General features: G+C 39.9%; 1 protein-coding gene across 1 annotated transcript in view; it reads left to right on the top strand.

Moving 5' to 3' along the window:
- ABCC4 (ATP binding cassette subfamily C member 4 (PEL blood group)) overlaps window positions 1-25737 on the top strand; it is a 214944-nt gene extending 189207 nt beyond the window's left edge. The window contains exons 27-31 of the mRNA XM_030856904.2: window positions 2938-3027; window positions 4908-5080; window positions 5513-5618; window positions 11949-12083; window positions 23870-25737. Coding sequence (XP_030712764.1) covers window positions 2938-3027; window positions 4908-5080; window positions 5513-5618; window positions 11949-12083; window positions 23870-23977 — 612 coding nt within the window. The 3' untranslated portion in view covers window positions 23978-25737. The remainder of the gene's footprint in view (window positions 1-2937; window positions 3028-4907; window positions 5081-5512; window positions 5619-11948; window positions 12084-23869) is intronic.
- The last annotated feature ends 1608 nt before the right edge of the window (window positions 25738-27345 follow it).

The raw sequence follows: 27345 nt of genomic DNA, 5'->3' as shown, positions 1-27345 counted from the left end.
ACAGTGAGCATTTTATTACCTTTTGTAGATAATATAATGTTTTCTCATTTGGCAAGTGGATGAAAGAAGAATGAGTAGAAACCAAAATGAACGCCATGCATAAAACACACTGACATATTACAACAGACCTTGTTCACAAATCGCCTGCTGGCTTTAAAGAAAAGTGTAGCTTCAATCAGTTAATGTTTTAGTAAATCATCCTTTTCATTCAACAAGTTTTGATTGAAATTTTACGGATTTTGAAATATATATTGGGCATGTCCTAACAAAGAGAAATATTCTTGTATAGAAAACAATTTTCTTCCATCTAGTGCTGATAAATAAAGAAGTGAAATTTCCAAATATATCCTTTTAGACTGACAGTACAGACTTAAGTGGGCACCCCCTCGGCCCTTAAGGCCTACAGAGTGTCTGAGGGCTCTGTTTAAAGGTTAGCGTCATCCAAGTTCAGGCGTTGGTCAGGGGTTCAGAAATGAGGGACTCCTCTTCTGCACAGAATCCCGTTTTAGTCCCCTAGTCTTTGGAGAGACTCATGCCCTTCAAAGAGTTTCCTAAAGAGAAGAAGGTGAGGGAAGTGACAATAGAGAGAGGCCCTGATTATGAAATAGGTGATTGAACTTTATTTATTTTAAAATTTATTTTATTTATTTTATTTTTGGCTGTGTTGGGTTTTGGTTGCTGCGCATGGGCTTTCTCTAGTTGCGGCGAGCGGGGGCTACTCTTCGTTGTGGTGCGCAGGCTTCTCATTGCGGTGGCTTCTCTTGTTGTGGAGCACGGGCTCTAGGTGCTCGGGCTTCAGTAGTTGTGGTTCGCGGGCTCTACAGTTGCAGGCTCAGTAGTCGTGGCGCATGGCGCACGGGCTTAGTTGCTCTGCGGCATCTTCCCGGACCAGGGATCAAACCCGTGTCCCCTGCATTGGCAGGCGGACTCTCAACCACTGCACCACCAGGGAAGCCTGTGATTAAACTTTAAATGAGGTCCCTGTGACTGCTCTCTTGAACCACCAAAACCGCACTTCACAAACGTGCTAGTACCGTGAGCCCTTTGATTGTTCAAGGAGGGAAGAAAGGTCTGTCTTTTAAAAAGAGGGCAATTTATTTCATAGATTAGCTTAAGTGATGACTCTGGAGTGTACTAAGAAAACCAGGTAGGCACTTCATCGGAAACTCAGACCTCTTACCGCCTGTGAATTTGGCCTATGAGAAGAACCTGAAGGAAAAAATGTTCAGGTTGTACAAGCCCTGTTGGCCAAAGAAATGGTCCCGTTGTTACTACAAGCAGATACCCTGTCTCACTTCTCCCAGTTGGACTCAATCTAATTAATTCCTAAACCTGGCCTCTTTCAGCCCCTTTATCTCCTCAAACACAAGTCCTTGAAGAGTCCCTTATTTGGGGCCTCTGAGTAGCATCCTGCCCATGGTTTAGAGCCTTAAGTGGTGAATGTGGAGAAGAGTCAAGGGAGAGGGTGGAATACTGGGGACCGGCCTCCCCTCTTCTGGCCACATCGTTAGTGTAAACCTCATGGTCACAGATAAAAGAAGAAAAATCGCCTGGCTTATTAGAATCTTAGAGTTGATAATTACAAAGAATAAAAAACTTTTTTATAAAACTCTGAAGTAGAATGATAGTTATTCCCCTGATGAGGAACTTGGGGCTTGGGTTTTTCAGTTCACTTCAGTAATCATTTTGAAACATCGTATGACCAGTGATTTCAGTGCTTTTGGAGTGTATCAGCCACTTGATCAACTTTGTGCAAAGAAAGCTGCCTTTATAATGTCTTCAGTTTTGGATTTTGCTTAGGCATGCATCTTTTCCGTGGCACACCCTGTGTTTTCATGCATTTCTCTCTCACCAGACTTAAAACTAAGACAATAGGGAAAGAACAGACTGGAGGCTCTCTGAGTGTCATTCTTCTTGTCTAGGGAAAAGAAATGTCTTCTTTCTTCTCAGGCTTTTGTGAAGTGAGGAGGAATAGTCCAGCCCCAAGACTATTGGGCTCTTCTCTGTTGCCAATGATCTTGTGCCCTGGCTTACTAGAGCCTTCCAGAAGAAAACTTAAATGGCCTACATGAGTTTACATACAAGATTCTCTCTTGAAACCCAGCAAGAGGCGTATATTTGCAGAGTAATTTCCTTGTGGTTCCTCCTGAAGCAGATGAATAGGAAGAGCTATTTAAATCAAAATAGTTTCATTATGACACAGGTCACAATGGGTTTCAGGTCCTCCTGGCCTTGCAGTTAATAGTGAGGTTCTGTGAGCACGTAATCCTGATGCACTGGTGAGAGAACATGGGGATCAGCTGATGCCGAATCAGAGGCCAAATCCTCATGAACCAGAGGTGCCACGGGCCCCAGTAGCTGACATTCTCTTTGCACATATGGAGATGTTCCATTCACACATGTGGAGAGATTCCCTATCCCTGAAGGCTGTTTTAGGAATGAAGAAAATATTCCAGTTCAAACGTGCAAATATTTAGCAATTCTGCTTTGAGCCACAAACTTCAACTAATCATGCTCTTGGCATTTTCCAGTATCCTACCAGGATTGGCAGTTAACTTATATAGCTCTTGATGTAACCTTCCTCAAATAATTATATCCTCTTCCCTTTTCGTTTGTTTCTGTTTAAGTAGCTATTATTACCAGGAAGGCATTTTTTAAAAAAACTCAAACCTTTCTCTCTCTTCTTCCGTTTCTTCTTCAGGTGATACACTTCAACACTTTCTTCTGTTATTAGTGTTCAGTGGTCTGGAAGATATTTTGGAGCACATTTTATAAAATGGAGAGTTAATAGAGATAAAATTTTGTAAACAGGCATTTGCAACCTTGTTACTAAGATTATAGTGAATTTTTCTTTTGTATTTTAATTATTTTCTGTAAGCATTCGTGTAAAATGAAAATAAGTTACAGTAATAACATTCCCTATTTTGTGGCATTTAGGAACCTGTTTTATTCACTGGAACAATGAGGAAAAATCTGGATCCCTTTAATGAGCATACGGATGAGGAACTGTGGAATGCCTTAGAAGAGGTAATTTATAAAATGTAATTAATTTGTTAACATCAGTATATATGGATGGGCATTTATAGCATTGCAGGTAATTAAGGGGAGCTTATAGTTTTAACTGACTTTGTTTACCTCCTAGGAGAATACTGGTGACGTGGTGCAGTTACAATGTGTGTACTGATGATGATGATGAAAACCGACAACACAATGCGTCATGCTTTTTAGCTTTTGCCCTAGAACCCAAAGCAACTAGAGAGATTATTTTGTCCTTAGCAGAGCACTAAACTAGAAGTTAAAATTATGGGTTTTAATTCTAATAGTGACCTAGTGAATTAATCATCCTAATTACCCTGCAACATTCATCTTATTCCTCTGGTCTTAGGGAACATCTACTAAGTGGATACAATGATAGTTTTTCATTATTAACTGAAAGATAATTGAAATCATACTATAATAACATGCTGTGAAGTTTTAGAAAAAAAATTGTATAAAGGTGAATTCTACATTTGGAATGTGATAATGATTATTAATTGGCAATCATGTCATTTTAATGCGGCAGCATGAATGCAGGTAACAGAACCCTGGCCCTTTCGCTCAGTTTTTATATGGATACGTTCATTTCTAGAGGATTTTCTCTCATTTGTGTAGTGTTTCACTTTGGACCACTTCTTTGAATTTCCTTACTCTTGCATGAAAAGGATTTTGAATGATAGGGTGCTGATGGTTTGTATATTTTAATACTAATTATTCTGTGCATGTGCCCTCGTTCTGATAATTGATTCTCAGCTACTGATGGCAGAAACTACATCTAGGCTTCTAAACCATACACGGGTTTTTAATTCCTCATACAACCTAGCGCAGTCTTTTGCTTTTAGAAAGTAAACACTTAATAAACAGTTACTGAATATTTGCTTGATCTCTTCATTTCAGAGAAGTGTGGCTTGTTTATTTTTTAAAAAATTGCATTTTTATTATTGTTGTTTTTGTGTAAATCCCAGTGGCCAATTGCTCACATTGTTGTTGTTTTGAATTTGTACGTTTTGTCACTTAGTGTCACCTCTCCAAGGTTAGCTGTGAAATCTGCAGTTTACGTGGATGAGCTTGGACTCTGAGCGAGCTGATTCGGCCCTACAGTTTTTCCTGCCAGTAATTCTGATTTCTGAAGGCAGATTATCTTTGGCAGTTAAAAGTTTTTTGTTGTTTTTTTTTTAAATCTTGTAGTACAGTTTAATCTTATAACAATCCACTGCTTTAAACACCATCTATACCCATAGTCTGGGGGAAACAAAACTTTATGTTGTGTCCTGTTTTTCATGAGTTTTCATTCACTATGAAACATTAATGAAATTGAAGCAAACACCCTTGACTGGTCTAGCAGTATGGTGTTCAACTTGGGAAAGAAGCATCCCCCAATAGGCTCAAGGTTTACTGTGGTACAGTTTGTCATAGTTTGAATTTTTTTTTTTTTTTAAACCTTTAGACCTTCCAGCATGGTAAAGTGCTGATGAGATTATGTCTCTAGAAAACTATACTTCCCACAATAATTTAAAAAAATGTTTTTTCCCTGTAGTGTACTGACTCCTATCAGCCCTAAAGATCCTGTTTAGATCACATTGGGAGAAATAGCTTTATTTTTTGAGAGACTTCCTTAACTAATCCCGAGGTGGGGTTTCTGGTGGGTGTCATGTGGTGGTGATGGGGGACAATGAGATCTTTCTCTCCTGAGTTGACTCTACCACCTTTCTCAGTGAACGCTACTTGGAAGGAGCTCTTCCCATCACCTGGCTGTGCATGTAAGATACCTAAGAAGTCCTGAGGACTTCAAAGCTCTAACGTCTAAAAGGCTTGTCTCCTTCATTAGTAGTTCATTTAGGAAAATGTCATTCTTCTTTCTGTATCCACAGGTACAACTTAAAGAAGCCATCGAAGATCTTCCTGGTAAAATGGATACTGAATTAGCAGAATCAGGATCGAACTTTAGTGTTGGACAGAGACAGTTGGTGTGCCTAGCCAGGGCTATTCTCAGGAAAAATCGTATACTGATTATTGATGAAGCCACAGCAAATGTGGATCCAAGGTATGGAGTTGAGGTCCATGAAACTTGGAATCTGAATTTTAAATGTGGTAAATGGAAAACATTTAATGTCGCTGAGAAATGTTCTAAGCGTTCTCTTTTCCTCACAGATATCTCTTGATAACATTAATTGCAGAAAACAAAGGAAGAAACCAAAACCTGTTATGTGGTGTTAATGTTACTAGGCATCCTAAGAGAGCTAGATTCCTAAATCCAGCTTCTGATAGTTTCAAGTCATTTCAAGGGAAGACTATCTTACATTGTTTTATGAAAAATCTTCTAAGGAGACTTTTTATACTCAGTTTTTGAAGAGCAATATTATGTCTTAAAGTATTGATTTTTTAAAACATTATAAAAATATGCGATTTTTTTTTTTAAGTCTTAAGTCTGCTATTTCTGTCTTTACTGAACTAAATTCAACTTCTTTGTTTCCAGAACTGATGAGTTAATACAAAAAAAAATCCGTGAGAAATTTGCCCAGTGCACTGTGCTAACCATTGCACACAGATTGAACACCATTATTGACAGCGACAGGATAATGGTAAGACCCTCACCTGTGGAATATCAGTCATTCCCATTTACGTTCAGTTTTGTCAATGTATCCTTCCATAGAAAATGTGATAGGAACCTCCAATAAGTTAATTTTCTCTTAAGTTTTCCTCTCATTCCTGACAGTAACTCAAGTACTTACCTACACTTTCAGAATATGCTATTAAATAATATATCCAGTAATTTCATATTTTCATATTAAAAGTTTATTTGAAATGTCATTTTTCATTAAGATGGCCAACCACAGAAATACTCCAAATCCAAGACACAGCTTCATATTTCAGCGTTCTAGAACACAGTCATTTTGCCTTTGTCAGTTATTTTTTCAGATTTTTAGATTCCCTTAATCAAAAAATTAGCCTTTCATTTAGACTGCCAAGAGGTTGTCGGGTAAGGTTGCAGAATTTCTCAGCTGTTGGGACTTTCACAAGATTTCCTGTCAGAGGGGAGTCTATGAGAAGAAAGGCCTAGTGAGAAAAAGAAAGTATTTCAACAGAATGGATTTAATTTAGGAAATTTTACTACATAGGAATTGGAGGCATGGGAAAATGAAAGTGAACACTGCGTAAGTAATGTTAGGAAGCAGCTATCTAGGGCAGATCTGCAGACCTAACTAGCAAGTCTCTTTCACAGTAGGTCTGGGCACTGCACGACTCCAAGCTTTGGTCTCTGTATATTTGTCTCGTATCTTCCTTCCAGATTTGATTGGCTCTGTCTTTCTTAGTAACTTAATGTTTATTTATTTAGCTGTATTTCCTTCCTTCCTCCCTCTTTTCCTTTTCTCTCTCTTTGTCCTTTCCCTCTCTTGCTTGTTGAGTGTCAATATATCTTAGGGTGTGGCTTTAGAAAATGATAAGATAATCATCCCTCAAAGGAAAAACCTTTGACTGCAAATAAGCCCAAAAGAATGCAAGTTATTTGGCAGGCTAACCCCCAGCCTGTGGCAATGAGCTGGTTCTACTCATCTTACAGATGATGTCACAAGGTACCACCTTGTTGTCACAAGGTACCACCATATCTAGTGATGCTGATTAGTGATGAAGTAAATAGATAAAGAAAGCCTGCACAAGTCATAAGAGGCAACAGATGCAGTTAACTAGTGATTTTGATGGTCCGTACTAAGATAGTAATATACGATCAGTAATGCCCAAAGTCCCTCGTGTCCAGTGATAATGGAGGTGTCCCTTTTGACTTCTTGGGCAGTCTCTGGAATGTCACCTCCCACGCTACTTCACGTACATTGTCAGATGGGATCCTCAGTGGGGGCATTGAGTAGATAGCAGAGTGTCAGCACTGAAGCAGCGCCGTTAGCCTCACTCCCCCGAGCTGGACGTGCACAGGAGTGAGCTCTGGGGAGCAGACGACAGGAGTGGGGCATCCCCAACCAAAGGGATGCTCTGGGCTCCAAGCAGTGTGTCTGGTCATCTGGACTAGCACATCACAGTAGAAAGCAGGCCCCACCAGCAGTCTTCTGTGCGGGACCAGGTGACATTCCAAGATTGCAGGACAGTGACACTTAGAAACCAGGAACATTGTTTAGCATGGATCAGCCTTAGTCCCTCATTTTGTGTTCTTGAATACCAACCGGAAAAGTATCCTTTTATTTCTGTTCTTTACTTTTCGATTTGTTGGTCTCGTGTCTCAGCATTGTATTTTCCAGACTGTCCCTCAAAGCACCCTTCTTCCACAAGAAATGAATGATGCTGTGTAGTTTACCTATTTCAAGCCCTTTGTCAGTATTTCGAGGCAGCAGCAGAATGGTGGCTTGATCTCCATCCAGTTCAGTTGGGGGATCCACTGAATTTAATCATTGCTCCTAAATGTAACCTGGAGATCAATTTTTGGTTTTTGGTATTACAGCATTTATGGTAGCTGGTTTCTTTTATTGTCTAATTATTAGAAATACTGTCACCATGGAATATAAGATGGGTTAAAGAAACAGTGAGAAGGGACAGAATTTGCAGACATGTCAGCTGGTCACTCCTAAATCTTATCCATCAGCACTTGATCCACAGGTGTGAACATCTGTATCACCTTAGCCAATCAGCTTTGTTGCCGTTATCAAAATATGTCCATTTGTTTAATGCTTTATGTACCAGTATATTCTGGTAAATTTCTAGAGTCTCAAATTTTTCTCTCAGTTTTTCTGAACAAATCCTTAACATGGTTTTACAAAGTGGTTTACAGCTCGGCCCCTCCCCACCTTTCTAGTTTTGTCTCACTGCGCTCTTTCCTTTAGAGCTAAAACCACACTGATGGTCTTTCAGTTCTCCAAATGCGGTTTTCACTCTCTCTTATAGTTTTGCCCTCTCTTTTAATATTGGTGGCTTAGACTAAGGTGCTAGCAGTGGAAATGGTGAGATGGTTGGATTTGTGGTAGACGAAAAAACGGAGCCAAGTGAACTGTGTGATGGATCGAACATGGGATCCGAGGGAAGAGAGAGGAGTCGATGCTGGTTTCTGGCCTGACCATCTGAGTGAATGGGGAAGAAGGAGTCCATTGGGAGAAGGGAAGTGCAAGGGTTCTCATCGGAACCTGTCACCTTCTTGATGACCAACATTGTTTTCTGTGGTGGACCTTGCCCTTCACCGTGGAGCTGCCCTTGGCACTCCTGTGTTGGGAGACCTTCAGTTTAGGGCTCCCTGGTCAGGGTCGTCGGTGATGTTGCAGGGAGGTCCCACCAGGAAATGTAAACATGGCCACTTGTTTACATCTTGGTCCAAGCTGGTTGCGGTTGCTGACTCCTTAGACCTCAGGGGACCCAAGAGACGTGCATCCCCTAGCTTCAGAGCTGGGGACTTGTCCTCTGTGGTCCCATCCACCCTAGGCATAAACCTTTTATGTTGTTCTGGAGCTCCTGATTACCAGTTGGCTTTCACTCTTGCAAAAATCTCATAAATGATGTTCTTTCCCACACCTTTGATTTTTGTGGCAATTTTTTTTTGCTTGATTTAGAAATATGGGCATACCTTGTTTAATTGTGCTTCTCAGATGTTGCATTTTTTACAACATCTGTGAAGCACATGGTCTGTGGCAACCCTAAGGCAAGAAAGTCAATCGGCGCCATTTTTCCAACACATGTGCTCACTCCATGTCTCTGGGTCACATTTTGGTAATTCTCAGCACTATTTCACATTCACTATTTCCACTGTCATTACATTTGTTTTGGTGACCTGTGATCAGTGATCTCTGGTGTTAACTACTACGCCTTGCTGAAGGCTCAGATGATGGTTAGCGTTTTTTAGCAATAAAGCATTTTTAAATGAAGGCGTGTATATTGTTTTCTCAGTCATAATGCTGTTATACACTTGATAGGCTACCATGTAGTATAAACATAACTTCTGTATGCCCTGGGAAACCAGAAAATTCATGTGAACCAATTTATTGTGATATTCATATCTTTGTGGTGTTCAGGAACGGAACCCCCAAAATCTGCGAGGGATACCTCTTCCTGTTTGCTTTTCAGAATGTCAGTGATTGTCTGTTCCTAAAGCTTTAAGGGCATAAAGACAAGTCAATCTGCTGCATACCCTGATGTTCCAGAGGGTGGGCAGCCAGCCTCGGGGGAGCAGCTGGGGAAGTGACAGATGCTAATGAAGGGCCTAACCAACAGAGTTATCACCATAAAGTCACGTAATTACAAGTGCTTAAGGTGTAATAATTACATTTTGTTGCACTGGTGGATACTTCGGCACAAAGTCGGATGGATATGGTTTTGTTTACTGTAAGTAAATTAAGCAAAAGGCTTGTTGGGAAACAACTGTGACCTAATTAATAGCTGTGTTTATGTGTTGGCTCTCCAAATGAATTTACCCAGTTTGGGTTCATTAAGCACCATTAATGTGTCAGGCTAAAAATTCTATTTTGCAAAGATGTTCTCTCAAGTTTAAGTTTATTCAACATGATGGAGTCATAATGACAGCTAATGGAATCTTCCTTACTTTCTCTGTTGCCACAAAACAGTGGAGCAAGACAGACAAATCAGAAATCCTCTTCCTCCTAAGACTCAACAACTATCTCTACATGAAAGGCTTCTTTCTGTAGTTTTTAGGATTAGCTGGTTGCTTGTGACCTGTTTCCTCTTCAGCCAATAGCACAGCTTTTCCCTCCAGTCCCTGCACACTCCAGTCTTCATATCACTGTGGATTCTCCCCAGAAGTGTGAGCAAAGGAAGCATGTGAAAATCTGCAATTGCTCGAACAATATTGTTGCCTGTGTTCAACATTTTCACTGTCTGCAGTTAGAGAATTCTTTGGAAATGGATGATGAAGAACCAACACCAGGGCCAGGAAACTTGGATTCCACCTCTTCTGTTTATAGACAGTCTTACGGTTTAATATTCTTTGCCTTTCTTCCTCAACTCAGACCTCTTTTTAGTAATGTTTTCCCAGATGAATGAAAACCAGAAACTATTTATCACCCCCGACAAAAAAAATTTGAAAACTGTCCTTATGCGTAGTTATTACGTTGCTTATGCTTATAAGGGTCAAAATAGATCTTTCTGCCATTTACATTGTTGATCCTATTGTTTTTTGAGAGTGTTAATGTTTTTCTGCCTTTGCCTTTCTTAGATATTAGTCAATCCTGAGAACTACTCATCTCAGTGGAATCATGTATTTTAGACAATATGAAAGGAAATGAAAAGATTTGCTATTCATTCAAATTTTAGTAAATAAAATAGAAAGTTGGACAAGGACAAAATATTAATAATACTTCCCCTAAAAAATACATAAAGTCTTTATAGTCAGAGAACTCATTTCCACCAACTCTGAAGTGGTGATTTTTAAAAGTTGTTGCTTTTGAAGAATGGAAAATTCTTTGTTGTGTGAAGTAATTTGATATAATTATTTACTTTGTCTTTGGCATGAGAGAGACCTATGTTTTAAAATTGCATTTTTTTCTTCTTCACCATCAGGAGGAATGGTTATGCTCTATAATGCTACACATAAGTAAAATTACACATTCAGGGCATCTAAATTGGCATGCCAAATTATACGACATTTTAGTAATTATGTGGATGTAACAGATTCAGTTATTCTTAAACTCTTTTGAGAGACCTGCTGTTAGCAGTGATTCTTAGCAGTAAAAGTTTAACAGGGAAATGGCCTTTATGAGAGTTAATAAATGTTTCCGATTGAATACCCTGGGACCAAATTAACTGTTAATACCTAGATGTGGAAGAACAACCTGTGTCCTGCTTAGAGTTTCATCGTATTCTCTTACGATACATTTACTCTAAATATGATCTAAATGAAGAACTAAGTACCACTTAACATCAAAACTGTTTTCCTAGGTATGTCATTTGGGCCAATTATTTCGGATTCTTTTTTTTCCCTCTGAAACCATTAACCAAAGCCACTAATAAGTAGAAAGGCAGAGTTAAGAGCCCTTTCCTCTTCCTTTCAGTTTCCAATTAGTGGACATATTAATGAGCAATAAAATGGGTGAAAGGAAGGCAGCTGAAGAAAGAACAAGAAGCAAGGAAAGATAATTTGTGGAAACAGATTCAGATCCTTGGTAATTCAGATTGGGCTGCCCCCGTGTGCTGTGCAGGCCGTGATCACTGGAATTTGGAGCTCAGTTTCTTAATTGCTTCTTTAGACTTATCCAAAGAGAAAATTGGATTTCTGGAGATTTTCTTCTGTGCAGAGCAATCCTGCTAAAGCTGTTTAGGTAGCCACTCTTATTGCCAGCTTTTCACTCTCAGGAGGATAAGCTACTACCAAAGGTAACTTCAAGAAGCACCTTAACCTCTCTGGCAAAAGGTTCTGTCCCCACTTAGCTGAAATATTCCAGGGCCCTAAGGAAATTCCGGAAGCATTTACTTTGTGTCCCCAAAATTGCTCAGATTCTGTGAAACCAACTCGGGAGTTCATTTGCTCTCCGCCATCAGTTTCTATGACATCACCCTAATTTTTTGCTAAATTGAGTTTGATTTCCTTGAATCAAGAAATTTCCCAGCTCTGTGTATCTGTATAAATAGCCCTCAAAGCTCAAGAGTCTGAGAGCTAAAAGCACTAACTAATGATAACAACCGCAAATGCCCTGGGCAGAATATAAAATGCCACATACTGCTGAGTGCCCCTGATCATAGTCGAAAACTTTCATTTTCTTCCTATAACATTATAATAATAAAAGGTCGGGTGAGGCCTTTGTCTGCCTGGTAAAACAGGGTAATCAAACCGTTTAAACACCAGCCGGGCCTACCACCCAAATAGATTCTGTTCTCGCTGTCTTACCCCTTTCGGAAATATTATCTGAGTTATAATATGTTACTGCAAAACATTGTGTGCTAATGGGCTTCTTTCTGCTGATTAACAGGTTTTGGATTCAGGGAGACTGAAAGAATATGATGAGCCATATGTTTTGCTACAAAATAGAGACGGCCTATTTTACAAGATGGTGCAACAACTGGGCAAGGCCGAGGCCGCTGCCGTCACTGAAACAGCAAAACAGGTGAGCCCACTGCAGGGAGTTGTAATTAAGGTTCGTCTCCAGGGTTCACTCCTCAGGATCTGGCACCAGGGGTCTGGTAACAAGCACTCTGTGCCCTTTTCAATTATAAGCCTCCAGAGACAAAGCTTCGTGACTGCACCTTAAGAGTACATTGCAGGGGGAGGACACGTCTGCTGAGAATCTGCAGAACTGGTGGGGGCAGGATGCAGGACGTGTGTGCGCCCACGTGCGCACGAGAGAGAGATTTCGGATTGGAGCTCCCACATGTTTGGCCTCCGGGGTCAGATCTCACAGCACAGAACGCTCGTTTTGCGGACCCTTCACATTCTTACAATTGGTGCTTAGCACATTTATGATGCAAATGCTGTCGGGGAACATGCAGGAGGTTTGAGAGTTTGAGAAGAAGAATTGGAGTGGAATATTATGAATTGGGTCTAGAATGATCTACCAGGGAAAGGTGTAGGTCTCTTCTGGCTTCTAACTGTAAAGAAAACTCCTACGTGATACCGTCACTTTCTCCCTAATTCTTCGTTGTTTAGAATTAGGTCTGGTTGCCTCCCTATGCTTCCTCTTCTTTCTAACAGATGAACTTGTCATCAGGATAAATTAAGAATTCACAATAACCCTAACACTGTAGTCTGAATGGCGCTTGAAGGTTGACAAAGCGTTTTCACAGATGAGGTGTGTGGAAGCTCTAAGCACTGTACATGGTGTGAGAAAGGTGCTTGATGAGTAGCATTCAGGTCACGTGGTATCTGCCTAACAAAGGTGAGGTGGGAGTATCTCATAGTACAAATGTGGTAACTGAGGTCTGGTAAGGGACTTAGCCACTGTCATGCAGCCAGCTGTAATTCTCTCTGGAATAAGATAGGAGTGGGATTGATGGAAGGATAGAGGGCGAGAAGAAAGGTCTGCTCTTCTTGCCCTTTTTGATGGGTGGGTTGGGGTGGGCTGAGGCCTCGGGATGTATGTCGTGAGGCTTTCTGTCAAAACTTTACCTCCGGGTGTTAAATTATGGGTGCATTTTTCCTTCTTTATACTTTTCTGCATTTCCCAGATTTTCACTTGTAAGTTGAATAAAAGTACTCTTTCAGTATTTAAAATATCTCTTAAAGAAAACGTCCCATAACGTTACCAACAAGAGATAGAATTAGAAATTTGTATGCTCCCATTGTAAGACTTCAAAATAGTAAAATAGCTTATTTTTTAAAAAGAAGGGCAAAAATGGATAAAGCCGCAAGGAGAAATAGGAAAATCCACAATCAGTGGGAGGCATGAAAACAACTTTCTATCAGATTAATGGAGCAGGAAGAAAACTAGGTCAGGATACAGAAGATCTGAATAGTCAGTTAACCAATTGGACATCATAGGCATATACAGAATACTGTATTCAACAGTTGCCAGTTGCAGCACTTCCCTGGTGGTCCAGTGGGTAAGACTCTGCGTTCCCAATGCAGGGGCCCCGGGAACGGCCTGCAGGGGCCGACCAGGTTTGATCCCTGGTTGGGGAACTAGATCCCACACGCATGCTGCAACTAAGGAGTCCGAATGCCACAACTAAGAAGCCTAGGATGCCACAACTAAGAGTCTGCATGCCACAACGAAGATCCCATGTGCCACAACCTAAACAAGCAAACAAACAAACAAAACAAAACCAAAAAAACGGGAAAAGAAAACATGTCCCAGTATCTAAGTAATTCTATATGAAACATTTATCTGAAATGTGGCCTGAATTCTCTGTCATTGTTTTGTCTCATTCCTCCTCCTTAGAAATGAAGAGCAGTGCCTTCCACTGTTCATAATGTAGGAAATTGTGCTGGGTCACAGAGCTGGCTGAAGAGTTTAGGGATCAGGGAAGATTGTATTCTGAACTTTTCATAAGTACTTATATTGTATGTAAACAGAGAGAAGTTGCACTTGGAGCCCTATATTTTTTAATGCATGAAATTCACAGAGCGCGTTCATCCTCTAGAGTGTCTCCCAGTCAGAGCTTCCCTCCTAACATCCAGTAATTATTTGGGATTCCCTATATAACCTAAGTCACAGAACAGCCAGGAATCTCACAAACCCTTTTTTTCTTTGATCTTAGGCATTTCACATCAGACACATGTCCTCACGTATGAGTCAAAAGTCTCCACTTAGAAAATATGTAATGATTATATATTATCAAACATTGAGCAGTGAGAAATAGATCACAGCATTTAGGTAGGTACATAAGTTCAACACCTTCATTTTACAGGTAAGGAAGCTAAAGCCCCCCTTAGAAGGAAGTGTCCATATATATACAAGTAGTGATGATGCTACCGTGCAGCAGACACAGGATTAGAAATCTTTTCTTCCAGTAAATGTTTTAAATCAAGTGTAACATACATAGAAAAATAGACGTAGGTCATAGAATTAGATATCTTTTGATTTATGGTCCAGTAATCCTGCATGTACTTAAACAATATCAGTGGTAAGTTACATTTGTGTAGTTCTTTATAATTTATTTTACATACTTCTCACATGTATGATTGCACTTAATCCTCATCACGGTCCTTTTTTATCCCCCATCATGGATGAGGAGACTGGGTCCAGGGCTCACCTAAGGTCACAGAACTGGTCCAGGGAGCGCAGGGGGTGAATTGGTGGGTGAGGCTGAGTTCTGCCCTAGGTACTCTGCTCGGTGTCGAGCCTGAGAACGCTGCTCCTTTCATGTGGTAGCCAAGGCGGGGCCAGTCACCCAAGTTCACAAGGAGACAGAACATCACTCTTAGGTTTCAGTCCTGCCACTGGCTCAGATCACTTCTTCGGAAAGACATAACAAAATAACCTATCCTGATTCTCATCTCAGTTGAGTATCTTCTTGACGTTATTTCTACATATGCTTGATCCTCTTAGGAGAACAAGCTGTCAGGTTGTCAAATTTTTAAATGTGCAAGCATCAGATATTGTTCAGAGCTGTAACACCGGGAGGATTAGCCTAAGTCAACAAGCTTTTCACTCTTAACAGAACAGAATTCATTCATTTGAAAAGAAAACTCAACATCTGGGAAAACGTGCATCCAAGTCATGTTTTCTTGACTACGTAGTTGATTCTCTGCTGGAAATGGTGTGCGCAAGCTGAGTCCCTGTCTGACTGACCCTTTTAGATGATCCGTGAAATAGAGAAAGTACCTTTCAGATACATAAAGCTGACGGGTACATTAGTTTGCTAGGGCTGCCATACAAAGTACCACAGAGTAGGCACCTTAACAGAAACTGATTTTCTCACAGCCCTGGAGACTGGAAGTCTGAGGTCAAGGTATAGGCAGGATTGATTTCCTCTGAGGCCTCTCTCCTTGGCTTGTAGATGCCATTTTTTTCTCTTTGAAAGAGAAAAAAGAAAGAAACATGATCTTTCGTCTGTTTGTGCCTGTGTCCTAATCACCTCTTCTTATAAGGACTCCAGTCATATTAGATTAGGGGCCACTTATATGACTTCATTTTAACTGAATCGCCTTTGTAAAGACCCTATCTCCAAATACAGTCACACTCTGAACAACTGGTGGGTTTAGGACTTGAACATATAAAATTGGAGGGGGCGCTTCCCTGGTGGCGCCGTGGTTAAGAATCCACCTGCCGATGCAGGGGACACGTGTTCGAGCCCTGGTCCAGGAAGATCCCACATGCCACAGAGCAACTAAGCCCGTGTGCCACAACTGCTGAGCCCTCGTGCCGCAGCTACTGAAGCCGGAATGCCTAGGGCCCATGCTCTGCAACAAGAGAAGCCACCACAATGAGAAGCCCGTGCACCACAACTAAGAGTAGCCCCCACTCGCTGCAACTAGGGAAAGCCCGCGTGCAGCAACAAAGACCCAACACAGACCAAAAAAAAATAAATTGGAGGGGACACAATTCATCCCATAACAAAGGATAAATGCCTATCATTCATTTTCTTCTGTGATGAAGCAGACCTGACTGAGGCTTTTGTGAAGTTTCTTTGTTGCCAGTGTGTAACAGAGGTTTCATTTTATCTATTCGTTTTATCACTAGATACAACCCCAAAATTATGAAATCCTAATATCCTAGATCTAGGACCCTGGACTGGTTTGAATAGTGCAGGAGGCACTTAGCAACCTCGTGACCTCTTATGTTGCCCAAGGTCTTTGAGCCTCAGGGTCCTCACCTGTACGTAGTACAGGGATTACAGCGCTGCCCAGCTCCTTCGCACTTATTACAAGAATCAGATGAGAGAGCGCTTTGTGAATATTGAGCATTCTATAAGATAAAAGTCGCATCATTTTTTTTTTCTGGATATAGATTCAACCCTTATCTCCCAATAAGAAAATGTACCCACAGTTCTTCTAAGTAGCATTAGAGACTCTAAATAATTAAATTTTATTTTTAATGATCAGTTCTTAAAGAAATGATGTGTCTAATGCTACAAAATTCAAAAACTTTACTTTTTTAGAATAGGTTTTAAAATTTTATAAATGAAATTTAAGTCACGTTACCATTCCTGTCATTACACAGCTCCTCCCCCGGGTTGGAGCTCCAGCACCATCTTTGACTATTCTTTTGACATGTCCTGTGCTTCAGTAATAATTTGTGCCGATGTGGCCTTCCTGTTTTTAAGCACAAACGATAGCTCTTCCTTATTTTTTTGTTGGATATTATATCTATGTGCATAGTTATCTCATTCTGTTTAATGGCTACATAGTATTTATGCTTTCTCCATTCCCTACTCCTCATTTTCCCTTCTAATTAATTGTTACAGTTTTATGTTTATTTCCCCACAGGAAGAGCTCTAGTCCACTTACTATTTGTATTCTTCTTTATAATTTATCACCTTCTATTATCTTTCTTTCTTTGGTTTATTTTATTGTTGCTTACTTCCTGAATGCATTTGTTTTTATTTTTTCTTATTTATTAATATAAATATTTCAAGGCTGTGAACTTTTCTCTGAATACTGTTTTAGATATATCCTACAGGTGCTGGTGTGTAGTGCTTTCATCATAGTTAGGTTTTTTGTATAGATTCTGTGAGTCTGGTTTTCTTTTCCTCTTTGGTCCACAAATTATTTGAGAAGGATATCTTGAAAACTTCCTGGGGGTTGGAGTATTTTCATGTTTATTTGTTTCTGTTTTCCTCATCAGTCTCAGTACCTTATGATCAAAAAATGTTGTTTGTCCTGTTTCCCCCAAGAAACAATATTTCTTAATACTTTTTTTGTGTTCTGGTAAATAGGCAATTTTTGTGAGTGTTCTGTGGGTATTTAAAAAGATGGGCTATCGTCTGTTTAAGTTATAGAGCTTCATTTGTAATTAGATCTATTTAATTACATTATTTCGTTCTTCTCTATCCTTATTTATTTTGGTCCATTTAATGTAACTTGGACTAGGTGAATTAGTCTCATGCTACCAAGTTTCACTTTGTACTTCCTGCTTTCTTTGGTTGTTATAATTTTGATGATATGATTTTTTTCAGTGCACAAATATATTCTTGACTTTTGTTATCAGTATGAATTATATTTTCTACTATTTTAAAGTGCCTTTCATTGATTCATTTAATGGTCTTGGCCCTAAATCCAATATGGTTCATAATTAAATTGAGTTCCCCTTTTCACGTTGTTTTCATTTGCCTGGTATGTCTTTGACTGTTTTTGTTTTTGTTTTGGCCATGCTGTGGGGCATGTGGGATCTTAGTTCCCTGACCAAGGGTTAAATCCACTCCCCCTGCAGTGGAAGCACAGAGTCTTAACCTCCTCTGGACCACTAGGGAAGTCCCAGTCTTTGATAGTCTTTTTTTTTAATATTTATTTATTTATTGGCTACATTGGGTGTTAGTTGTGGCATGCGGGATCTTTCACTGTAACACGTGAGCTCTTCGCTTCATAGTGGTGTGTGTGCAGGCTTCTCTCTAGCTGTGACGTGTGGGCTCCAGAGTGCATGGGTTCTGTAGTTGTGGTGCATGGGCTCTGTAGTTGTGGCGCACAGGCTTAGTTGTGTGACCAGGGATCGAACTGGTGTCCCCTGCATTGCAAGATGGATTCTCTACCACTGGACCACCAGGGGATTCCTCTGATTATCTTTTAATAGCAGATTACAGATACGTCTCTTGCAATGGCATGTAGTTAGATTTAGCTCTGAGGTTTAATCTTAGCACGTGAGGCACCCCCCCCCAAATATATGAGTTTAGGCCATTTACATTTATTGAGATTATAGTTACGTTTTATCTTAGTTCAGTCGTGTTATACTGTCAGTTTTTAGTGCTCTTTTTTTTAAAAAAATTTTTTAGCCTGTAATTTGTGTTTCTTTGCTCACTGTTTTATGTATGTTCCTTTCATTTCCTCTGAGAATACTTTATTTCTTATTTTTGGCTCCCCATTATGAACAATGATGTCATATCTTCCCTCTCCCCCTTCTCCCATCAGATTTTAATTGTTTTTCTTCTACTGTTTATCTTCATATCTTTAAAAATCCTTAAACCTCTATTATTTTACTTACTTGTATTAAATGATACTTTTTCCATCTCTTAGTTGGCTAAAATTTGTCCTCTGGTATTGTGTTTTTACACCTAGGGGTTTGATTCACTAGTGGGGCTGAGAAATCCGTTTAATCAGTCATGACCAGCATGCTTTAAGAAATGAAATAGGAAAGAATGGAATAGAAGAAAAGGAGCAATGTATCTTTCATAGTAATAGTAAATATTTCATGAAACTCCTTTCAGGATACATAAATATAGATACAGATTGTGAATCTGTACTGAGACTCAAAGTAAAGTTAAGTGTATTTACTATTGTGGGTGGCAGTACAAATGAAAGGTTGAAAACAAATGTCTATACCATCATAAAGGAGGGTCATTGGAGTTAAGAATCCCCGACTTACTGTCTATAGAGTTGACCCTTGAACAACAGGGATTTGAATTGGAGGAGTCCACTTGTATGTTTTTTTTCCAGTAAATATGTACTATAATACTGCATGATCTGCAGTTGGTTGAATGCATGATGTGAAACTGTGAATATGAAGGAGCAACTGTAAAGTTATACTTGGATTTTCAACTATGTGGAGGGTCCCTAACCCCTACGTTGCTCAAGGGTCACCTATATGAAATATTTTTATGCTACATCACCAGTTTATATTTCTGGTTACAATATTCTTGGATCACACGTCCTTTCACTTATTGTGTTGTAATCTTTGCTATAAGGTCTTCCAGCATTGTTTATTCACGTGTAGGAGTCTAAGGGCACATTGGACATAACTTGATCTTTCCTGGATACTCAGAGGATTCTTTTTCTGTTTTGAAAGTCATTTGTTTTTCCTAGAACAGCACAGACTCTTGGTCACTAGCTTCTAGTCTTTTATTTTAGGGAGTTTATTTGAATTATACCTTTGAATTTGTTTTAGTTGATTGGATTCTCTTTACAAATATCTATAATGTATATATTGTCCTTTGTTTCATAAAGCTATTATTTCCTTAATCTTTTTTAAATTTTTATTAATTTATAATTATTAGACTTGCTTTCTCAGTTCTATCCACCATGTCTCATATTGTTTGTTCAGTAGTGACTGATCTTTGTGCAGCCTTCAGAACTGTCATTTCTTTGATGTTTTCATTTTTATCTTCCTTTTCACTTTGGCGTCTGTCAATTCATGTTTCATTTTTTGTTGCTGTGCCATGTTTTCCTGTACTCTCAGATCTCTGCCTCCACGGGTTGATTATTCTACTACATTTTCTTTAAATATGTAATATTATTTTTTTCATAATTTTCATCTGTTCGGTGATTACTTCTTTCATCCATCATGTGCTTATCCTGTTACTTTTCCTAATTTTTTGTTTGTGTGTTTTACAAATTCTGTATTACTTTTTTATTTATTATTATTCCTACTACTCGCTTTTTAATTTCGTTTTTTTAAGACCATATATTTGCTAGATAGTTGTGGCTAGCACATCATTTCAGCCTAAAGGGTATTCCCTCTGCTTAACATAGAAGCATTCCCCATGATCCCGAGAAAGAGAGTGAGTGAGTGAGTGAGTGTGAGAGAGAAATTGATAATACATATTCATTTAGCCTGTACTCCTCCCTAGCCTTCAGAGATGGGCAGTTACAATGCTGCTTGCATTTCAGAATCTCTCTTGTCCTAGGACCTTACCAGTGTTCATGCTTTAGGCAAAGATGGTGATTCTATAGGATTCCTCATGTACACCTTAGAATTTGCCAGTTAGTTGGAGAACTGTGCTCTCCCATGATTGCTGAGATCTGCTCTCTTTAGGTACTTTCTCTCTGTCTTGCTAGAGCCCATTGGATCCAGTTGCATAAGGCAGTCTTTCTAGATATTTTGTCAGTTGTGATTTCAAATGATTCCTGATTTCATCAAATATTGGGCTTGCTTGGTTTTTTTTGTTTTTGTTTTTGTTTTTGTGGTACATGGGCCTCTCACTGTTGTGGCCTCTCCCGTTGCGGAGCACAGGCTCCGGACGCGCAGGCTCAGCAGCCATGGCTCATGGGCCCAGCCCCTCTGCGGCATGTGGGATCTTCCCGGACCGGGGCACAAACCTGTGTCCCCTGCATCGGCAGGCGGACTCTCAACCACTGCGCCACCAGGGAAGCCCTGGGCTTACTTTTTAATCTCCCACTATCCTTGCTGTTGAGAGTGATTTCTGAGAGGATAAGGGGAGAAAAAAATCCAATATTCCGTTAAGTTAAAAGGAGAAATCGTCTCTAACTCTCCAGCACTCTTTAACTTTGATAATATATCTGTCAGTATGTCCACAAAGTTAGACCTGCTTTAAAGATGAGGAGTTTGAGGGTTACTGGGCTTGAACTAGGGCCGTGCAGTTCAGGGAGAATGAATGGACAGATTCTTGAACCATAATTCTACATATATTGAACCATTGGTTGCTGGCCTTTATCCGTGCAGGGGAGCATTTATTGCTCTGTTGCTTTTGCTAAGATCTAATTCCATGACGGTGGCTTTGTTTACAAGTTGGAGTTTAAATACTAAATTTAGTTTCAACCTACATTGGAGGAACTATAATGAACTAAACCCAAAGAAGGACAGGAAAAGGCTCAAACCCAACACTCACTGGTCTTATGTTCTGCTTGGCCAGAATTTGAACTTTTTTGGCATTGTCTCTTTTAATCCTCATTAAAGCCATTCTGAGATGGTAGTATTATCCCTCAGATCGAGAAACTGAGGCAGAAGGGCCTAAGGAACGTCTCAAAATCACAGGTTAGAAACTGTTAGTAATCTTTTAACTATTTTCTGCCTCCCGGGTTACTATATTTACTGAATAAAATGTGTAGGAACTACGACCCTGCGCTTCTATAAAGATAAAAATCAAAAGACTCACAAAAGCGCCTCCTAGATGTTTTGTTTTCATCATTTAAGCTGGGTGATGCTGCTGCTTTCTGTGGACTTAAGGGACCACGTCTCTGAGCAGCATCATAATCACACCCAGCACTTAGCTCAGCGTGTTTTCAACCTGCAGTTTGTAGCCATCAATTAGTTCCTATGAGGTAAGTCATTGTCTCGTTTCACAAATGAGGCAGCTGGTGCAGAGAGAGCTTAAGTGATTTTTCCAAGGTCAGCAGTGGTCCCAGGAGAGAGAGGTGAGTTTGGGCCTCTCCATCCCAGGCTCAACCCATCCACAAGGACTATGCTAACAAGCGTTCAGTCATCTCAACTCCCTTCATAACCCGCCCCGTGAAAAAGATGGCTTCTCTCACTTGTGCTGTCAGCCAGAGTGTAGTCTACACCATGGCAACAGACGAGGAAAAGAAAGGTCAAATCAAGGATTTTATACATAGGAAGCTCATTTTCATTATTCAGTTCCAAGTATTTCAGACCATGAAATGAAGACCATTTTGGTTAAAAATTGCTAATAATAAAAAATTTTTAATAAAAAATTTCACTGAGAAAGGGGTATGGAGAAAGGAACCAGGTCGATGGGGGAGGGGTGGCTGTCAGGCAGTAGGAAATGAAATTAAGTCCCTTCTGTTCTTCTGGCTGTTTTTACTTTCACTAACAGAGTATATAAATACTAACCACACAAGTATGGCTATTTAAAAAAAAATTGAGGAGGGGGATGAAATGCAATTAGCCCCCCCAAAAGCTTTATTTTTAAATCCTTGCATTATAATGGAAATAGCCTCGAATTTCATCCAGTTGGATCCAAGCATTCTTGGAGAAATTCTTATTTTTCTCCTTTTAAGTGACATTTTAATATACAGCATTTCATATGTAGTGCTGTTCTGGGGGTAGCAAGTATGCAAGCAACAAGAGAAAAAGAAAGTACACTTGATATGAAGGTGGGTGTCTCATAGCTTTTCCAGTTCATGTGTGACGTCCACTGTCTCTCATGATAACTTTGTTGACAGCATCCACAAATGTACTTGGAGTCAGGTTTTGTAAAATAGATCTGAACTCATATGACTAAGCACCTCAGCACGTGACACGAGCCAGCCTCAGATGGATGGTACATTTTCTGTTTTAAAGACTCAAACAAAACTTTTCACATTCTTCTTTGGAGGAAGAAAAAATTACTTTTGAAGTCCTTTTTCACCCAAACACATTTAGAGATAAGAGCTCACAAGACTTGACATTATTTCATTTTGTTCTGTGCATCTGTCAAGGAACTGAGATACGATACAGCTACTAAAAACCGATGATTGTGGAACAGACAATCTTGACAGCATTTCATTTCCATTGTGTTCTGATTATACATTTATCAGAAAACCTGTATCTCTTCCAGTTCAGCTAGAAATTGGTAGAATTCAAGAACTCAAAGGCCTGGCAAAGACCTGTCCTATTATTTGGTATCATCTTCCATTTTAGAGAAGTTGCTTGGTTGAGTCATTGTTAAAGCTTTTGATGCTCTTTTCATTCTTATATCCCACTATCCACAGATCACATTTCTATAGGCCCTATAACTGCTTTGCCGCACAAATTAAATGCCAGGATATTTCATACATATACGCCAGCGTTTCAATGCTTGTCATCAGAGTTTATAAAATATAGGGATTGCAACCTGATATTAACATCCATATCTATTGTGCTCATTTTGTGTGCGAAAATGAGAAACCGTCATGCAGACGCTAGGTTTCCCAGCCTCTTTGTCACCCTGTTTTTAATTTATCGCCAGGCTTTGAGTCAGTAAAATGATTTCGCTTATCAATTTAACGTAGTGGTAAAGCATATCTGTGAATCAGAATGATCAGAACTCAAGTGGATCTACAGGTTGTTTGGCATTAGGCCCAGCCCCACTGAGGGTTTTAATGGGGCTACTTCCTCCACAGAATAAATACGTCCCTGGTTTTTTCAATTGTTCCTCCACTAGTGATGGGATTGCTTCACATGAAAAGTGGACATAGAAATGTGCTGCTTGGGGCTTCCCCGGCGGCGCAGTGGTTAAGAATCCGCCTGGCAATCCAGGGGACAGGGGTTGGAGCCCTGGTCCGGGAAGATCCCGCATGCCACGGAGCAACTAAGCCCGTGTGCCACAACTACTGAGCCTGTGCTCTAGAGCCCACAAGCCACAACTACTGAGCCCAAGGCCACAACTACTGAAGCCTGTGCACCTAGAGCCTGTGCTCCGCAACAAGAGAAGCCAACACAGTGAGAAGCCCGTGCACCGCAACAAAGAGTAGCCCCCGCTCGCCACAACTAGAGAAAGTCCGCGCGTAGCAATGAAGACCCAGTGCAACCAAAAATAAATAAATTAAACAAATAAATTTAAAAAACAAGAAAAGAAATGCGCTGCTTTAGGGAGGAGGACTTTAAAACTTTTAAACATGTTTTTATACCTGTCTTTTTTTTTTCAGGTGTACTTCAAAAGGAATTATCCAGAAATTACTCACAATGGGCATGTGGTTATGAACGCTTCCAATGGACAGCCCCCAGCCTTAACAATTTTTGAGACAGCACTGTGATTCTACCATGAGGTCAAGTCTATTCCAAAGACATTTTTCCAATAGTCTTTGCACTGTGTAAACTACACTTTACTTTTTTTTTACACCAGCAACAAATATTTACATACAAGTTGTTCGTCTATTTGGATTTTTTTCCTCCACTTCACCCAATGATTTCAAGCTCTAACAAAATGATTTATTATTGTTATTTATACGTTATAGTATTTTTTGTCTTATCTAAATCAGAGGTACAGGCCACCAATAAAAGCTGTTTACCAGGTTTTGTGCCTTAAAGAGACTCCAGAGCCAAAGCACATTTTCTAAGGTATAAGACAAAGTTGTCATAGATGTTTTTTACTGCCCCCAAATTACATATTACTTTCTAGTTATATCAGGGATTCTATTTACTTGAAGACTGTGGAAGTTATCATTTTGCCTTACCACTTTCTTTAACATAAGTAGGATCCACTATTCCCTGCCCAAAACCTCTGGCTAAACTAGTACAGAAAAAACTAATAGGAAAAACAAAAAATACACTTTAGTTTAAGTGGCATTATAGTAGGAGAGCCCCCCCCCCCAAAAAAAAGATAAATGATTAAAATACAGAAGGTCAGTATTTAATTATATTTTCTAAAAGAGATGGAAGAGAAAATGCTTTCAGAAAATAGGAGCCCTTCTAGGGGATTTGATAATGATAGACACGTGTTATCATTAATCGTCTTCTAGATTTCGTGGCTCCTACATGATATCTTGCAGTTTTAGACTCAGCTTGGTGATATTTTCAAAAAGGCCGTGCTGCTAACCGTGATTGACCCTCAATTGACCGTCAATTGACGGTTGACCCTCTGCTGACATAAGGCTTTTGCTTTGCCCGTCATTGAAATCCTTTCTAAATCACATGCATGGGCTCTCCTGACTTGGTGAGAAAAACAGAAAGATGTTGCATACATTGACTGTATTTATGCAGTATGTTCTCAAGATGCGTCAAGAAGGTTCACTTTCATGAGCCTGCTGCCTAGGTTAGTTTACTTCTGACCACTAACTGTACTTTGTTTAGCTCTTTCTGATCAGTAGATCAACAAGCCACAGTACCTCCTAGGGCCTGCCGTACTTTGTTTGAACCATGGGTCCTTAGCTTTTCTTGATGGTGGTGGCTATGATATGGTGTGTCCAAGTTACTAAAGGTTTTACTGTCCTGGTTTTACGTGTGCTCTCAGAATAAGGCATAACCGCCCTCAAATGGAATATATTTATATATATTATACACACACACACACACGTATATGCCTTCTGATAGCCGGTTTTGGGATTCTGTAACAGAGAGAAACAGATGTCTCATAGAATTAAGCCTTAAAAACCACATACTCAGAAACCTACCAAAATACATTGAGTGCAGTTGGTATTTAGAAATAATATGGTTAATGTTTAGTCCAGTAAATTGTGTAATAGTCATGGTTCTTATTTCAGGAGACTGACGTGACAACAAGGATAATATTGAGGTTTGTTAAAACAGTGGAAATATTTGAAATGTATATGTGTTTATTTGGTCTTTAGAGGTTTATTTGGTCTTTAAAGGCAGTTAAATATGTTTCTATTTTATTTCTTTTTTAATGTCATTGTAGAGTTTTTTAATGAAACAAAATTCAATTGAAATAAATGTTTTCATCTCCAGAGATCTGTATTTTTATTTTTAGAGGTATAACTGACTCATGTCCTTGCTGTTGAAAGCCAATGAGGTTCCCTGAGATAATAAAATATCTATTATCACCTGGTTTCTTGGCTAAGTAGGTACACCAGATACTCTATGCAGAGAGGAGGGTGTCAGATGGATTTAAATAGTTGCTACTGAAGTAATCCCAGTTGTACCCCTTCCATAAAGTGAAAGTATTAACTTATGTCCCAAGCTTGAACCAAGTAGTCAATTGTTGAAGTTTTTGGGTTTTTTGTTTTTTGCCCTAAACTAACAAGAAACATCTGTTGCTGCTACATTTAAAACACCTGTAGGACGTGTATTGTCACAGTACGGTCACTAGGCTAGCAGTATCAGCATCACCTGGGAACTTGTTAAAAATGCACATTCTGTGTCTCACCCCATATCTACTGCATCAGAAACACTGGTGGTGGGGACCAGTAGTCTGTCTTAACAAGGCCGAAGGATGACTCTGATGCATTCTGAAGTCTGAGAACCAGTACCATAGAAAATAAAGAACTCCTAAAACTCATTAAGAAAAACACAGAGGGGCTTCCCTGGTGGCTCAGTGGTTGAGAGTCCGCCTGCCGATGCAGGGGACATGGGTTCGTGCCCCGGTCCGGGAGGATCCCACATGCCGTGGAGCGGCTGGGCCCGTGAGCCATGGCCACTGAGCCTGCACATCCGCAGCGGGAGGGGCCACAACAGTGAGAGGCCCGCGTAACACTAAACAAGAAAGAAAGAAAAACACAGAAAGCCCAATTAGAGAAATGGACAAGAGGCTCAAATAGGCACTTCAGAAAAGAATATCCAAATGGCCAATAACTGGAAAAGTGCTCAGTCTCATTAGTTACCAAGGAAATGCAAATTAAAACCACAACGAGATACCGCTAAACACCGGGTAGAACAGCTAAAGTTAAAAAGGTTGAGACTAGGAACTGAGTGCTGATGGAGTAGTGGGAACTCTTGTGCACTACTCTGTGTGCGAAAAAAGTGTATATTGAAGAAAAGCCTTTGGAAAACAGTTGGACAGCATTTACTCAAAATGCACACCCTGTGATCTGTTCATCCTGCTCCGAACATATACATGTGCTCAAGGATGTTCCTAGAAACCTAATTCCTAGTGGCCGCAGACTGGACATAATCCAAGTGCACATCAACTGCAGAAGGAAAGGGGAGTGTGATCTAATAGAATATCCCCCAGCAATGAAAGCAGTTGAACATCAACAACACAGGTGCATCACAAACTTAAGCCTGACCCCAAAGAATATTTATGATTCCCTTTATACTAAGTTTGAACATAGTTACGATCAAGTCATAGAGTTCAGAGTCAGTACTTCACTTTGGGGAGTTAGAAGGTGTTGGTAATTGGGAGAAATAAAAGGGTAGCTTCTCAGGTGCTTACAATATTCTCTCATTGGGGGGCTTTGGGAAGGTTAGATGGGCATTCCTTGGGCTCTTCATTTATTTTCAGCATTTATTTTCATTTTCATCTTGCAGTTTTAGACTCAGCTTGGTGATATTTTCAAAAAGGCCGTGCTGCTAACCGTGATTGACCCTCAATTGACCGTCAATTGACGGTTGACCCTCTGCTGACATAAGGCTTTTGCTTTGCCCGTCATTGAAATCCTTTCTAAATCACATGCATGGGCTCTCCTGACTTGGTGAGAAAAACAGAAAGATGTTGCATACATTGACT

The sequence above is a fragment of the Globicephala melas genome, chromosome 18, assembly GCF_963455315.2.
Source record: "Globicephala melas chromosome 18, mGloMel1.2, whole genome shotgun sequence".
Lineage (NCBI taxonomy): Eukaryota > Metazoa > Chordata > Mammalia > Artiodactyla > Delphinidae > Globicephala > Globicephala melas.
This window is presented reverse-complemented; position numbering and strand designations above follow the sequence as displayed.